This window comes from Peromyscus eremicus, chromosome 4 (assembly GCF_949786415.1).
Source record: "Peromyscus eremicus chromosome 4, PerEre_H2_v1, whole genome shotgun sequence".
Taxonomy (NCBI): Eukaryota; Metazoa; Chordata; class Mammalia; order Rodentia; family Cricetidae; genus Peromyscus; species Peromyscus eremicus.
The window spans coordinates 43,597,293-43,612,829 of NC_081419.1; the positions used below are offsets into that span (position 1 = coordinate 43,597,293).

At 44.5% G+C, this 15,537-nt stretch overlaps 1 protein-coding gene across 1 annotated transcript in view; it reads right to left on the bottom strand.

Moving 5' to 3' along the window:
• The window catches only part of Cobll1 (cordon-bleu WH2 repeat protein like 1), a 152,615-nt gene extending 148,620 nt beyond the window's left edge, over positions 1–3,995 (bottom strand). Inside the window, exon 1 of the mRNA XM_059260558.1 lies at positions 3,885–3,995. Coding sequence (XP_059116541.1) covers positions 3,885–3,961 — 77 coding nt within the window. The 5' untranslated portion in view covers positions 3,962–3,995. The remainder of the gene's footprint in view (positions 1–3,884) is intronic.
• Positions 3,996–15,537: the final 11,542 nt, after the last annotated feature.

A 15,537-nucleotide genomic window follows, 5' to 3' on the forward strand; every position in this document is an offset into this window, starting at 1 on the left:
TTAGATGAAGTCCAAAGACTATAATTTGAGCAGAGATTTGAGATCTGGACAGCTCCTCCAATCAGAGGAGGTTCTGAAAGCACTCACTACCAAGATGACAGCACACCACTTGCAGAAAACAACTTCATTGGCCACAGCTGAGTCAATCAGCAGGCAGCTGGTTAAAGCATATCCAGTTAGTCGTTTACAGCTTAAAGCATTAATTAACTACAAGGCTCAATTACTGATATATTCTTTATTAGGCTGCTCTGTTAAAACCAGTGCCAGAACCCGAATTCAAATCAATTGCTTTTTGCAATTTTGCTTTAAAATCATGGGTAGTGTGCATGTGTGTAAAACACGTAGGTAACATGCGAACTCTAATCTAGGCAGCATTTCCAAGAGGTCGAGGCAGGAAGATCCAGAGTTCAATGTCGGCCTGCACTTTTGTAGGGCTCTTGGCAAAACAAACAAACCGATGGGAAAAACAAATAAACATTTAATCTCAAAGTAAAATCAAAGCTGTTGAAATTCAGTGGCTTTGAAGTCTAAACTCAGCAGCAGTCTTCAAAGTCAAAAAGCCAAGCCTACAAGACATGCAACAAACGACCAGGGGGAGTGGATACTTATACACAATATTTAGAAGGAGAACTAAGATGAGGGACTGAGGAGGTGAGCCAGAAAGACCCCCTGAGGGCCAGAGTTTTTCAGCAGGTGACGGGAACCACAATGCCTATGCAGATGGTTCCACCTCTCCCGGGTGTTTCACCAGGCTATGCTAAATGTGAGCTAAATGTATGAAAACACTGAAGAAGAAAAAACTTAAACTACCACAAGTTTTATCTAGAGTTATTTAGGATGTTTCAAAGAAAAAGTAGTAGCCAAGAGGCCACAAAATAGTTCGTTTTCCTAAGATAATGTTATTCCCTGAGTGTGCTAATACAGAATAAAAACTGGAAGAGGGACATCAACCAATTTTACTGTAAATACTGTACTGTAAGTTCATCTTATGTGACAATAAAATAATGCCTTGACTAGGTACTTCTCGAAGGACAGAGGTGTGTTGAGCTCCAGCCGCAGAGGCTGGAGCCAGAGCTCAGGCAGCCCTAGCGGTTCAGCAGATGAGGGCTTGCTAACAGGAGACCCTAAGAAATGGAGCAAAAGGCAAACAGAGACAGCCAGGCTCACTTTACAACAGTATTCCCTACCCCTAGCCAACCCACTCCCATTAATCTTCCCTAATGACCTCATCATCTCTTAAAGGCACCACCTCCAATTCCGTTTTGTAGGGGGCCAAGCTTCCAACCTAGGAACCTCTGTGAGAAAAACTGGATCTCACCTATAGGTCGTGGTTAATGTTTCAACACCAATGATGTTAAAATGTAGATTTTTTTTTTTTTAAACTATCTGACCACGGTCAGGAGACTATTCAAATCTGTGAACACAATCAACAGTCACCTCCAACCTCAGGTTTTACTAATTGGCTCAGGAACTTGAGCAGAGGGTTTCCTCCGGTCTCCTTTGTAAAACTTGAAGCTGTGTTGATTTGCCTTTCAAATAACCTGTTACAACAGCATACACCTTGGAAAATTACAGACAACAGAGGGCCTCTTCTGAGCAACAATACCCACGGATAAGAACTAAAGCAGGCCTCACCAGCTATTAGGCTATTGAGTCATGATATAATTAGTTCTATAGTAAGGAACCTACCTTCAAAAGCAACTATTATATCATATTAAAATTGCACCCTGCCACCTCCTAAGTACTTATTTTTCCACAATTTAAACCTTTTTAAAAGTATATATATATACACACACATATATGTATATATATACATATATATTAGAAAGAGCAAAAGTTAATCCTGTGTAACCAACAAATATAACAAGCACTGGGAATTATATGCCAAAACACAAGTGGGAGAAAGTAGGGGCTCATTTTTTTAAAGGATACGGTCAGTTACTTATTGTAACACATGTGGTGGTGCACTTTTCCGGGTGTCTTCCCTTAAGTTTGTTAGGTAAAGGCAAAGGTCACTTAAAATATTTTCTTCTGTGAGGTATGCTAGTGCACGTCTGTTATCTCAGTACTTGGGAGGCAGAAGCAGGAGGTCACCTTCAACTATGTAAGAAGCTCCATACCAGCCTGGGCTAAAGGAGTCTCTGACTCAATAAAAGGAAAATAAATTTTAGAAGCAGCAAAATGTTTCACTGAGAAATTAGATGCAGACTCTTAAAGAAGTCGTTAGTTTAGCCTTCCAGTTCTCGCGTGTACAACCTGGAGTAGCCTAGGCTTGTCACTAGCAAGCTCTTTGTAGTTCTTCGTCCCAGAGCAAGCTAAAACTCACCCATTTTATTTAAAAGAACATCATGATTCCCAAGCATCTGTAAGTGTATTACGTGTAAATGGGTATTTTGAGAGAAATAAACTATTACCAAAGGCACCAATGCAACTCTCTGTTGTTTTGTGAGAGTCGAATTCAGTCTTGTGAGAGTTGGTCCATCATTAACTTACACAAATCTGCAGCTCCAGCTCTATTTCCAGGCTTTGTTTTATGCTCATCCCACCAACACAGTGAAGGAATATACGGAAGGATACACAGTAGTATCTAGACAGTGGAAAACCAAGGCAAAAAAAAAAAAAAAAAAAAGTGGACAGCTACAGCAAAAGGGATATTTGCAAGGAGAGGATCAAAATTACGAGGAAAAAAAAGAACGAATTCATACACTGCATGTTTCCTCTACGTAAGCATTACACTAAATATCTGTTAGATTAGTCATGTTGCCTTGAGATTCTTCCATGTTTCCTCTAGACAACTGCCAATGCTCGCATGGCCTCTGATGAATAAACATGCTGTGACTTGCTCCTAAGGAAACGCCTGTCATGTTCCAGGGAAAAATGACTTCTTCACTCTTAAACCAGAAAGAAGGAAGAAAAAAAAAAAAAAAACTGAACGACTCTCATTCATTGCTTACAAAGTCGACTGTTCCTCACCGTTCCTATTTCTGGAATGTTCATACTCTGTTTAGGACATTTCTACGTTCTGATTAACAAAGAAAAATGAGATTGGGGGTGCCTTATGAGAAGGTACACGGCAGGAAGTCTTCAACTAGGACAGGGTTGTGTAGCTTGACCATTTACCACGACGAAGGTTACTCTCAAGTTCTCCTCAGTCCTTGCAGGACTACCTGTTCTCACTACTGTTTACCCAAACGTTTAACAGAGCGATTTCTAGACTATTTGGCAGGAAGGCATGCTTCATTTAATATTAACCCACCATGTGACATCCCCTTTCCCTCCAATCGTTCCTCAGACACGTGACTATAAAAAAAAAAAGTGTAGAGCTGTTTGCCAATGCCACTTTGCGCTTGGTTTTGGCATCACCAATTGGCCAGAGGCACACACACACCCCCAGTCAGAGGCAAGCACCCCGCCTGCTCCCGGAACTGTCAAGCCGGGCTGACAGCTGGCACACCTTGCAGCGCCCTCCGTGGGCTTTCAGAAAGCCCCTTCCTTGCAGTCACCTTGACAGTCAGGACTGCACCGCTTGGGCCTGAGCACTTGGCCAGTGAAACTTTTCCTTCCTTAACCGGAGCGCACTTACAGGTGTCGTCCCCCGCTCCGGAGCCTCAACAAGGAACCCTTTGTTACCACTTTTGCTCCGGGACTCCTCACCCAACGCCTGGCATTCGCCTGGCCTTTTGCAACCCGGGTCGGAAAGTCTGCCCAAACCACCGAACCCACCCAACCCACCCCCCGCCCCCAACCCCGAGGACACCCGGGAGGACGCAGTCTCCCGCCGCGTGTGGCTCGGCCCGGGAGCCGAGCGGCCCTCGGGGAGAGCGCTGCGGGCTGGCTAAGCGCACGAGGTCACGGCGGCCGGCGGGGGTGGCTACCCTGCTTACCCTGCGGAGCCCGCGGGCTGCGGGGCGGGGGTGCGGGGCGCGCTGCGGGGTCCCGGATCCGGAGCGCTGCGGTCCATCGCGCTGCTGCTCGCTGCGCGGGCTCGGGCTCGGAGGCGGCGCGTCACTGCTGGGGTGGGAGAGGCCGGCGGGTCAGGGCGGGAGCGAGCCGGCCGAGAGAGCCCGCCTCGACCCACGGCAGCCGGGGGCGGACCCGCCTCCCCGGGGCGCTTCCACCTGCGGGCCGGTCCCCGCCCGGGGGCGCCGCGACGCCGGCCCCAGGTCCCCGCCCCGGCTGCAGCCCGCAGCCAGTTGGCGGCGAAGGGGCGGTGCGCGGCGCGGCGGCCCCGACTGCAAAGGAGGAGGAGCGGGCTGGGCGCGGGACGGTCGCCACGCCCGCAGTCCTTGGGCTCCGGCGGCCCGCTGCGCACGAACTGAACCCCGTGCAAAGTTTCTCCGAGGAGCTGCGGGCCACAGCGCCCCCCGCTTTCCCAAGCCGCTCCCCGCTCTAGGGGACCCGGCCCGTCCAGTCCGCGCGCAGCCGGCCCGGAGCACCGCTCCTCCCCCCGGACGGCTGGCTCGGACGCCCAGAGCGAGCACGCGGCGGAAGGTGGCAGTCCCCGACCCCCGCGCGCGTAAACCCCCAGCCGCCGCACCCGTGCTCCCACTCACCCTGCCCCATGGCCCTGCCCGGAGCCCCGAGCTCTCGGCCGCCTCGTCCTGCAGAAGTGAGGGTGACTAAGTCGGCATCGGAGCGAGCAGGGCAGCCAGCCGGAGAGGGGACGGGCAGGGCGGGCGGGCGGGGACGCAGAGCGAGGAGAAATTTCCTGCCCCTTCCCTCCCCCCTCACCCTACCCCCACCCCCGAGGAATGCGGCTTTAGGGTACCGCCGACTAGGCTGGAGGAAAGTCCTCGACGGTGCGTTCTAGCCCCCACCGCCAGCGCATCGCTTTGGGAAGCCCCGCGAACCCCTGAGGGACAGTAGGGGACAAGGCACAAGGAGGGTACCTGGCCGACAAAACCAGAGGGAGGACCCGGGCCGTCGCAGAACTGCAGAGAGCTGTCGGACCCGAGTCCTGCAGATTGACTACCTGCAGGCTGACCTTCCAAGTGCAGGATTTTTTTTTTCTTTCTTTTTTTTTTTAACCTTACTGACCCCTGCGGTTGGTAGCCTGTAAATGGCACCTCTGACATTATGATCTTTCTAATCGGTGGCAGGTTTAAGCTTGTCCTGTCTTCCCAGGCATGCTTCTCTTGATGTAAACACCCAACAGCTGTGATTTGAGGACTGGACGTTCTCATGATGACAGTCTGTAAGCTAAGAAAGAACTGAACATAGATTTAGTGGCCTCTTGGAAGTTTCACGGGAATAAAGGAATCTCAGACAATGCTTGCTTGTTTGTAGTGTCGGTTCCTGCAAGCCTGCTCCTCAGATAAGTCTTCCCACCTGACAAGCAGGTATATTTGCATATCCTCTCTTCATGCTTAGAAGCCTGCCAGTTATTTAAAGTAAGTCATATTGATGAGTCCAAATGCTTACGTCAGAAAATAATGTTAAATTTTAAAAAATAACTGGATACTTAAAGCGACAAGAGCATGCTGTAGGAAAACAGAAAGGATTCAAATTAATGGTACACATTAAATTGGTGCTTATAGCCCGTGCTTAATTAAAGGTTCTTCAGTTGCTCATTCATTGCAACCACCACCAACGAATTCTGGAATTCAAAGTACTACAAAGTACTCCCCAGCATTTAGCATTTTGTCTGTTATGGGCAGTCTTCAGTCTCCCTTGCTGTACAGAAAATACAGTCTCAGTACATTTCTGAATATAAAATAGAGGCAGGTATTGTGGTGGCTTCTGCGGATTACTGTATTAGAACCATATCATTAAAAGTTGCTTTTAAATATTTTGACTAATACTGAAGCACTTGATTGAACCGGATCTGGATTTTAGACTTTAAACAATAACACAGGTTCAACAGGTTCGTGAATCCTTTCTGACGCCTCACTGGAAATGAATCGATTTACAGCTGTTGCACAGACAGCTGTAAATAGTGAGCAACAGTGAAACTCCTTAAAAGTTTATAACTTTGAATCACATGATCAATCAGTTAATTAGTTTCAACCTTAAGTAATATTATTGAATCCCAGTTAGGCAGATCTTACACATAAGATTTTTCACAACATTTCGTAACTGCTGAGAGCAATTTTCATGACACTAGCTTTCCTGTCATCCTTTGTTGTTGGGTGTAGGGTAAGGTCATACTTTCCATGCACCGAAACTGAGCCTATCCATGCACAAGGCTTCCTTGCACAAGTGAAATGTTTCCTTGTGGGATCACATCAAGGGGCATGCTGAGTCTCCACAGTCTTTCCTTGTAGGGAACATCATACAGAGATGTGTTAAGATGGAGGTGATACAAACCTGAAGGATCCTAAAATGTTAACGCTATTACTCTGAGCACAGCTTCTTGGAGAGGCCCAGGACTGACAACAGAATCCCCCAAAGCACTAATCTATGTTGGGATATGTTCAGCAGCTTTCGGAAACAAGACTATACTTCATGTTCTTATTTATTACTATCCATGATGTAATCTTGTAATTGTATAACTTACCAGCAAAATAGCAATCCTAGTTGCTAGAAACCTTTTCACATAATGCTGGAAAATGGCCCCTTCCCAATCCCTCTGAAAAGCTGTTCAAGTCTGTCCAAATGTTGCGCAATTTCCCTGATTGGAAATTTCACCTCCTATTCCGTACAATCATTTTTAATGCATGCACTCAGGTATTGATTGACACTTCAGATAGGCTTTGCAGACTGCCCAGCTAGAAAGAGCCCCACTCTTTCTTAGCCCCAGGAGATCGGTAGGTAGACCAAGGCTGGCATACACATTTCAGTTAGCTTTTCATTGCTGTGACCAAAATACCTGAGGAAAACGGGGGAGGGGGGGGGGGTGTATTTCAGTTCACATTATTAGGGATTTAGAGGTATCCATTCATCATGTCAGCGAATGTGTGATGAGAAACAGCAGTTCCTGCCACGGTGGCCAAGAAAAGGAGAAAAGGCATGTGCCAGCACGTAGCTGGCTTTCTTCTCTCTTAAACTTTTATTTCATCTGCGCTCTTAGGCCAAGAGAGAAGGTGCTGCTCACATTCGGGGTGGTTCCTTTCTAGAACTGTCCTTGTGGACAGGTCCACCGGTGTGCTTTACTAATCTAAGTGACCTAAGTTCAGGAACGTTGACGCTGATGACTAACTGTCACACAGGCATAGAGGAGTTTGAGAGGTTTGTGCCCAGCGTTCCGGAGGTATAGCTCAGACCACCGAAGGCAGTCTGTGAAGGTCTGTGGAATGGGAAAAAGAAAGAAACCTTAACGATTTCACTCAAGACATTTGTTGTGAGACAAAACTTTTCCTGGGGAGATGCAATACGCATCCACTCACCCCAGTTACGGAACCCACACAGACCAAAGTGCAGATAGCACCAAAGTCTAGCTTGGTTGTACTGGCTAGTTTTGTATGTCCACTTGACACAAGTCATCAGAGGAAGGAGCCTCAGTTGAGGAAATGCCTCCATGAGATCCAGCTGTAAGGCATTTTTTTTTATTTAGTGATCAAGGGGAGAGGGCCCAGCCCTTGGTGGGTGGTGGCATCCCTAAGCTGTTGGTCCTGGATTCTATAAGAAGGTGGGCTGAGCAAGCCAAGAGAAGCAAACCAACAAACAGCTCTCCTCCATGGCCTCTGCATCAGCTCTTGCCTCTAGGTTCCTACCATGTTTGAGTGCCTGTCCTGACTTCCTTCAGAGATGAACAGCAATGCTGAAGTGTAAACCTAATACACCCTTCCCTCCCTAACTTGCATTTTGGTCATGGTGTTTCATCACAGCAATAGAAACCCTAACTAAGACAAATTGGTACCAGTGTAGTGGGATATTGCTGTGACAGACCTAACCATGTTTTGGGGAGGATTTCGGAATGACTTTGGCACTTTGGGCTAGAAAAGCCATAGAGTGTTGAGACCTCAGTGGGATGTTCTGTGGGAACTTGGAAGATAAAAATGTTAAGAACAGTGCAAAAGATGGAGGCTTGGCTTGAAAACTTTCAGAGGGAAGTTTAAAGACTCAATCGGGGCCATTTGTTATTTTGAATTAAGAGTCTGTGGTTCTGGTTAACTGGGGCTGAAGAATCAGCTGTGATTAACAAGATACCAGAACTCCTGCTGTAAAACATTTATGTTACTGGGACAATTGATGCTGGTCAGCTGGAGCTAAGAAATTAGCTATGATTAAGAAGAGACCAGCATCACTGGTGAAATCTGGGAAGTATTTCCTGAGAGCACAGAGAAGCTGTATTCCAGAAGTTGCCAAGGTTGTACCTCATGCTGGCAGCAAGACATGGTAATGTGTAAGTGTCACCCAGGTAGTACTGGTTTGTAAAGCATAAAGGGATCATGGAGAGCAGCTGAGGCTTGGCACTGTGAGAGGCCAATCGAGGCCATTGGTAAAGGTACAACCTCAATGGCAGTTGAAGGCCCAGGACTGAAGGGTCATGCAAAGAAGTTCAAGCTTCACACCATGAAAAGAGCCTATGAGAGGCTATTGGTGAAAGTGCAACCCAGTGACACAAGAGACCCCTGCATTTTGGAGATGCCAGTGCCATGGGATGACCACCAAGAACAGCAGCAGCAGTGGAGTGGAGCCAGCTGGAGCCTAGAAGATGAGCTGTGTGTGCTGCAGAGGGCAGAGCTGGAGAAGTGACCCAAGCCCTCTGGAGGAGTCCAGAAGATGGTGAGTGAATCCCAGGTAATTAGACATTGAATTTGGTTTTGCTTGGTTAAGATTGTGAGGATGCCCTGGTTCTTCCCTCTTGAAGAAGATATTTGATTTTGATTTTTAAAGGAGCCCACAGCTGAAAGACTTAAACTTTTTAAAAAAGATTGGCTATTTTAAAAGAGACTGGCCTTGAACTCACAGATATCTGCCTGGCTCTGCCTCTTGAGTGCTGGGATTAAAGGCGTGTGCCACCACCGCCCAGCAAAAGACTGAAATTTTAATGTGTTTGAATTGGTAAAGACTGTGGGACTTTTAGAATTATTTGATTTTAATGTGAGATCTTGAGGATGAATAAGAAAGGAAAGGATGTGGTTAATAGTGATATGTTTGTGTATCAAGTTGACACGGGGTCAGTTGTACTGGCTGGTTTTGTGTGTCAACTGGACACAAGCTAGAGTTATCAAAAGGAGTCTCAGTTAAGGAAATGCTGGATCCATGAGATCCAGTTGTAAAGCATTCTCTTGTTTAGTGATCAATGAGGGAGGGCCCAGCCCTGGTGGGTGGTACCATCCCTGGGCTGTTGGTCCTGGGTTCTATAAGAAGGTGGGCTGAGCAAGCCAGGAGAAGCAAGCCAGTAAGCAGCACCCCTCCATGGCATCTGCATCAGCTCCTGCCTCCAGGATCCTGACCTGTTTGAATTCCTGCCCTGACTTCCTTCAGTGATGAACAGCAATGTGGAAGTGTAAGCCAACTAAACCTTTTCTTCTGCAGCTTGCATTTTGGTCATGGTGTTTCGTAGCAGCTGTAGAAACCCTAACTAAGGTACTGGTGAACCAATGTGTTTTACTGGGATTATTTGTGGGAGCAGAAATGGCTCAAAGACAGCTACATCACCAGAGCCCACCCCAGCACTGGTGACAGCTCACAAAGCTAGGGACCTGAAGCACACTGCACAGCCTACAGGCAGCTCAACAAGTTGGAGAGTGTCCTTTCCAGGTGCCTCAGTTGGTCTAAACCTCTTCCAGGCAGCTAGGCCAGTTTCTGCTTCTACTAGGCAGCTGGTCTGGTCTCAATCTTTTCTGCAGCTTTTCTCCTCTGGGAGTCTTCTCTGAAGTTTAGCTTCTCTGAGTCTTTTTTGTTTTGTTTTTTGTTTTTTCGAGAAAGAGTTTAATCTGTGTTGATGTGGAGCCTGTCCTTGAACTCGCTCTGTAGACCAGGCTGGCCTCGAACTCTGCCTCCCAAGTGCTGGCATTAAAGGTGTGCAGCACCACGGCCTGACTTGTCTGAGTCTTTTTGGTCTGAGAGGGATTCTGCTTTTATTGCTTACTCTGCCAGGGAAGGGCCTTGTGAATCTGGTCAGTTTCAGGGACTTCCTTAAGCAATCTTGAGGTGTTTCCTTTCCTGTTTAAGGAGCTTTCCTGCAGGACAAAATGTTTCAGTCTGGAAACTGATAAACAGCATTCTGAGGAAACTGTTGAATAGCATTCTGAGGAAATTGTTAAACAGAGTTATTAAAGGAGAGAGTCTAGTGCTCGCTTCAGTAGCACGTGTACTAAAGGATGGTGTCTAAGAAGGACTGTTTGGATCAATGGCACTGGCCGATGACTGAAAACAAGAGATGGACAGTGAGTCTGCCCTCATAAGGAGGGAACAGTGGTCTTAGGAGGTAAAGTCAGGAGAATCAGGAATTAAAGCTCCACCTTAGCTACATACTGAGTTTAAAGCCAATCTGAGCTACACAAGACTGTCTCAAATGTCAATTTTTTTCTATAACTATCTTTAAGTGATAACTTAATGTATTAGTTGGAGTTCTCTAGAGGAACAGAACTTATAGAACATATATACACACACATATATATATATGAAAGGAATTTATTAGAATGTCTAACAGGTTGAGGTCCAGCTGGTCGAACAGTGGCTGCTTTCAAATGGAAGGTCCAAGAATCCAGTAGTTCTTATAACTCATATTAACCTGCTTCTACTAATCTACTTCCTACCACGTGGTTCAATGACCTCTATTCTGTACTGTATGTCCGACCTCTTTAGTGTCTCTCTGGTGAAAAATAAATGGCGCTGGTGGTGGCGCTGGTTGTGCGTGGAAAGGTCACGGTCACGACAAAACCCAGTGTCAGTAGTCAGAGCTTTATTAGGAGGAAAGGGGGGAAGGGGACCAGGCCTGGTGAAGAAAGATGGTGGGGTGGGGAAGAGGGGAGCAGAGCAGAGCAGGGAGCAGAGAGAGAGCGTGGGGGTCTGTATTCGGCTTTTTAAGGAGTGTACATAGTCACCAACACCCCCTGATGATGTAAGACACAAGACCCCGAGTTGTGCATGTACAAGAGTGAGGGCAGGATCTGAACACCTGGCATCTCCTACATGCCTAGATTTTTTTTCTCTTTTCTCTCCCCAGAAATCCTGCCTGTCCTCTCCTGTCTAGCTATTGGCCATTAAGCTTTTTATTGCATCAGTCACAGCAATACATCTTCACACAGTATACAAATATTCCACAACAGAACATTTTTGGAAAAATAGAATTAGGGCTTTTCTAAACATTTTGTAAACTTCTTAGAATAGGTGTGGTGGTTTGAAATAATAATGGCCCTGCTGGTTTTTGGCCTTGCTTTGGTCCAGTATTTCTTCACTATACTTCCTTGCCTCCCTTTTAGAATGGTAATGTATATTCTGTGCCATTATATGTTAGAAGTGTGTGATGTGATTGTTTTGATTTTACAGAGGATTACATTAGGAGAGTAACTTGAGTCTCAGAAGAGACTAAATTTTGGACTTTTGGACTTTTAAACAATGTGGAGACTGTGATAGACTATAGGGACTTTTGAAGTTGGACTAAATGCATTTTTGCATTATTAAATGGCCTATGGGAGCCAGGGAATGGAATGTGGTGGTTTGAATAAAAATGGCCTCCATAAACTCATATATTTGAATGCTTAGTCTCTAGGGAGTGGCATTATTTGAAAGGATTAGGAGATATGGCCTTGTTGGAAAAAGTAAGTCACTGGGGGTGGGCCTTGGGGTGTAGTGGTATTTGCTCTGCCCATGAACTTGGGCTATAAGGCCCAAAGGGAGGAGAGAGGGGTCACATGGTCCCTTCTTCCTTTTATTTATTTGTTTTTTATCATGGCATGATTGGACTCTGGATGACCTGGGAATTGAACCCAGTTCCTCTGGAACATCAGTCGGTGCTCTTAACCACTGAGCCACCTCTCTCCTCTCATTTAAGAGGTCACATACAATGGCAAGAAGTACTGCCTCCTTCAGGCTGTATAGCCCAAGGTCATGGGCAGAGCAAATACCACTACATTAGGGTTTCAAAAGGCCTTGGGGTTTCAAAAAAAGGTTTCAGGCCAAGTCCAGAGTCTTTCTTTCTGCCTAGTGATCAAGTTGAGGCTCTCAGCTACATTTCCAGCACCTGCCTGCATACTGACATGCTACCTGCCATGATGATAATGGATTAAATCTCTGAAACTATAAGCAATTAAATGCTTTTTTGTATAAGAGTTGTGATCATGGCATCACTTCACAGTAATAGAACAATGACTAAGACAATTAAAAAGGTAAATGTTCATTTTTTAATGTTTTCTGTTCAACTATAAATGCCACTGAAATTTTGTATTTTCATATCCAACTAAAAAACAGAATGCAGTGACTTATACCTGTAATCTCAGCCTTCTGGGAAGCTAAGACAAGTTCATTGTCACATCCTTGAGGCCACTTTATGCTACAGAGTTCAAGGCCAGCCTGGGCTGCATAACAAGACACTGCCCTAAATATATCCAGAAAGAAAAAGAAAATTGAAAAAAAAAATCACACATCAAAAGTGACTTACATCTTTCTATACAGCTTGCTTTTGCATATTATAACTTAAAGGAAGTGCATATTTAATAGCTTCTGTGAGAGCCAACGTTATATTTTAAGTTTTAGTTACTGTGCCTTACAGATCCATAAAACAAAAACACCTCTGATCTGCAAGCCCCTTGCCCAAGGACAGATAGTTCCTGAAATGCTTGAGGCTGTTGTTTATGGGCGATAACAAGCCACATGTTTTCAATCCCCTAAACAAATTTGTCTGACCCATCTGCACAGGATGTACTTGATCGCAGGTGTGCAGGAGTTCACAGGCAGGAACTATGCCAGGATGTATGCTTGCTCCTGATTGGACATGATTGGTAATGTAGTGAATTATGGGTTTTCCTTCTTAAGCTCTTGCAAAACTTGATTTGGGCCATCTTCTGGAAACCTGGGCATGGACCTGGCAGAGCCAATCTACCTGGTCAGTATTTAATTAAAGCTTACTTCAAATTAACTGTGGCAGTGGTCTTATTCTTGGCCAGTGGGATTAAAACTTCCTGGAGTGAATATGCATGCCGTTTTATGTACCAAGATTAGGGACACCATATAATAATGTTCAATTGTAATGAAAATTTTACCTTAGACTGTGTATTTCATCTGAACTCCTTAACCTTAGGGTAGCATGTATGTTGCTAAGAGTATATGAAATAATTAAGAATAAGAAAACAAGAAGTTGAACATCAAGTTGAAGGATGTATACATAACTTTTTATCATTTCACATTTATGATATTTTAATAACTTACAGTACTTAGAATTCAGTGATCACTATAGACTCCTCCATGGAAGGGCTGTGGCTGCAGGAACTCTGGGATTCATTTTTCTCTTGGTCATACTTTTTTTTTTCCTTTGGCACATCCTACTTTTCCTTCCCCTCTTCTAATCTTACTTAATGCCCTTTTCCAAAAATTATACAGAAATTAATACAGGACTATAAATAAAAGTAACAGGAACATGTTTTTTGTCATAAAAATTTTTTCATCAAAATATAATATATACTATGAGATTTTCATAATGAAATTCACATATAATTAATATGTTAATAAAAACAACTTTAAAATATAGTTTATATAGAAACAGCTATTCATGCTCCATTTCCCTAAAAACCTATTGTTGGGAGCTGTGCAGCCTAGTTTTGGACCAGTATATGAGTGCTTGTCCAACGGGTCTCCAGATGAGGCAAAAGCCCATGGGGACCGTCTCACTTGGCAAGGACCAGTGGACTTGAAGACAGCACAGACTACTGCTGGGACTATTCGGCCTGCATGCTCTCTTCTCTCTTGAAGTATTGATGATTTTCTTGGTGGTTTTAGTGTCATTTTGTCAATCATGCATGGGACAGATGGGAGTGAGTATTCCTGGAAACCCCACTTTTTCTCAAATATCTCCCCCTACAATCCTTTTGACCTAATGCTTCTAAGGTTTCTTGTCTAGGCATGCCAGCTGTCACTTCAGACCCCAGAAGCTGTTCTAATTCAGTACTGATGGGATCAGAAGCAGATCACCCCTATTTCTGTAAGTATAATTTGAATGGGATTGTTCTTGAAAATATGTGCCTATGTTTAACACCTTTTAAAGACAAGCTCTATCTGGCTCAATATTTGACCAAGCTAACAAAATGATGTGGTGTTTTTGGTTTAAAGATGTTTTGATGTAAAAGTTGGGGAAAATATATTTGACATATTTGTTTTTGCCAGAGGTCAACGCTGGAGGATAAGAAAAACTTGTTTGTTAGTATGGGAAAACATGCTTGGTTTTGATGTATAAATAAAGACGGCTGGAGCTATTCAGGCAGGCCACTTGTGTGAAACTCATTCAGTGGTCAGATACTTCATTGCAGTTCCATGATAGAGTGCTTTCCTAGCATGCAGGAGCCCTGGGTTCAATCCTCAGTACTGAGGGAAAAATGAATTTCATGACAAGAACAATATTATTTTTTTCTTTGGTAGTCCTGGTTTTAGAAACAGGCTCTTACTCTTAAATCTAGATTCATTTAGAATTGTCTGTATAGCCCTTGCTTGTCTCAAACTAGAAATCCCCTGCCTCAGCTTCCCAAAGTGTTTTAAATACAAACATGGGCCACCTTTTTCTCATGCTATGTTTGAAGTCTATATGTCCTATCGTGTTCTCCTTGACTTCCTTTGGTAGGTGTCGTGGAACTTTTCCTGGGAAGAAGTGAACAAACACCCAATCACCCCTGATATGGCACCAATATAAGACCAAATAAGGGATTCTAGAAAGGCATTCATCCATCTTGGTGAACCAATAAGTTCATTGAGATTCCTTACAGAAGCATAGATGTTGTTTAAAGGCCTCACTGAAAAGCTCACCCCTACATGGGGGACAACTCATGAAAACTGTAAATTTGAAGCTCCCTGCACAACTTACTGGAAGCAGAATAGGTCAAGTAGGATAGTCTCCTCCACCTAGTAGTCTATTGCTTGTATAACCTTGAGAAAGAATTCTGAGTCTTGTAAGTTTCCTAGACTTCCTGAGATTTATTAGTTGTGTACTTCCTGAGCTTTGTAGATTTCGTTTACTTCCTGGATCTATCTTTCTTTCTTTTTGTTTTTGTTTGTTTGTTTGTTTTTGTTTTGTTTCAAGACAGGGTTTCTCTGTATAGCTTTGCACCTTTCCTGGAACTCACTCTGTAGCCCAGGCTGGCTTCAAACACATAGAGATCCACCTGGATCTGCCTCCCAAGTGCTGGAATTAAAGTCCTGCACCACCACTGCCTGGCTTACTTCCTGGATCTTAACAAGCCTCTCTCCAGGATGAAATTTTTCACTTTGGAAGCAATTGTTACATAGTAGTTTGTCACTTGCAACCATTCTAGAAATGAATAAGTATGCAATTAGATGGGTTTTTTGGTCAGTTTTACTGAATTTTTAACTCATCATATTTTGCAGTTTTTAAAGACAAAAAAAATATACATTTTCCTAGAATAGAATTTCCAGGAAGAGTAATTATTCATTAATTAAGTTTTACATCCATACAAAAAGCATTTATTTAAATGCTATATC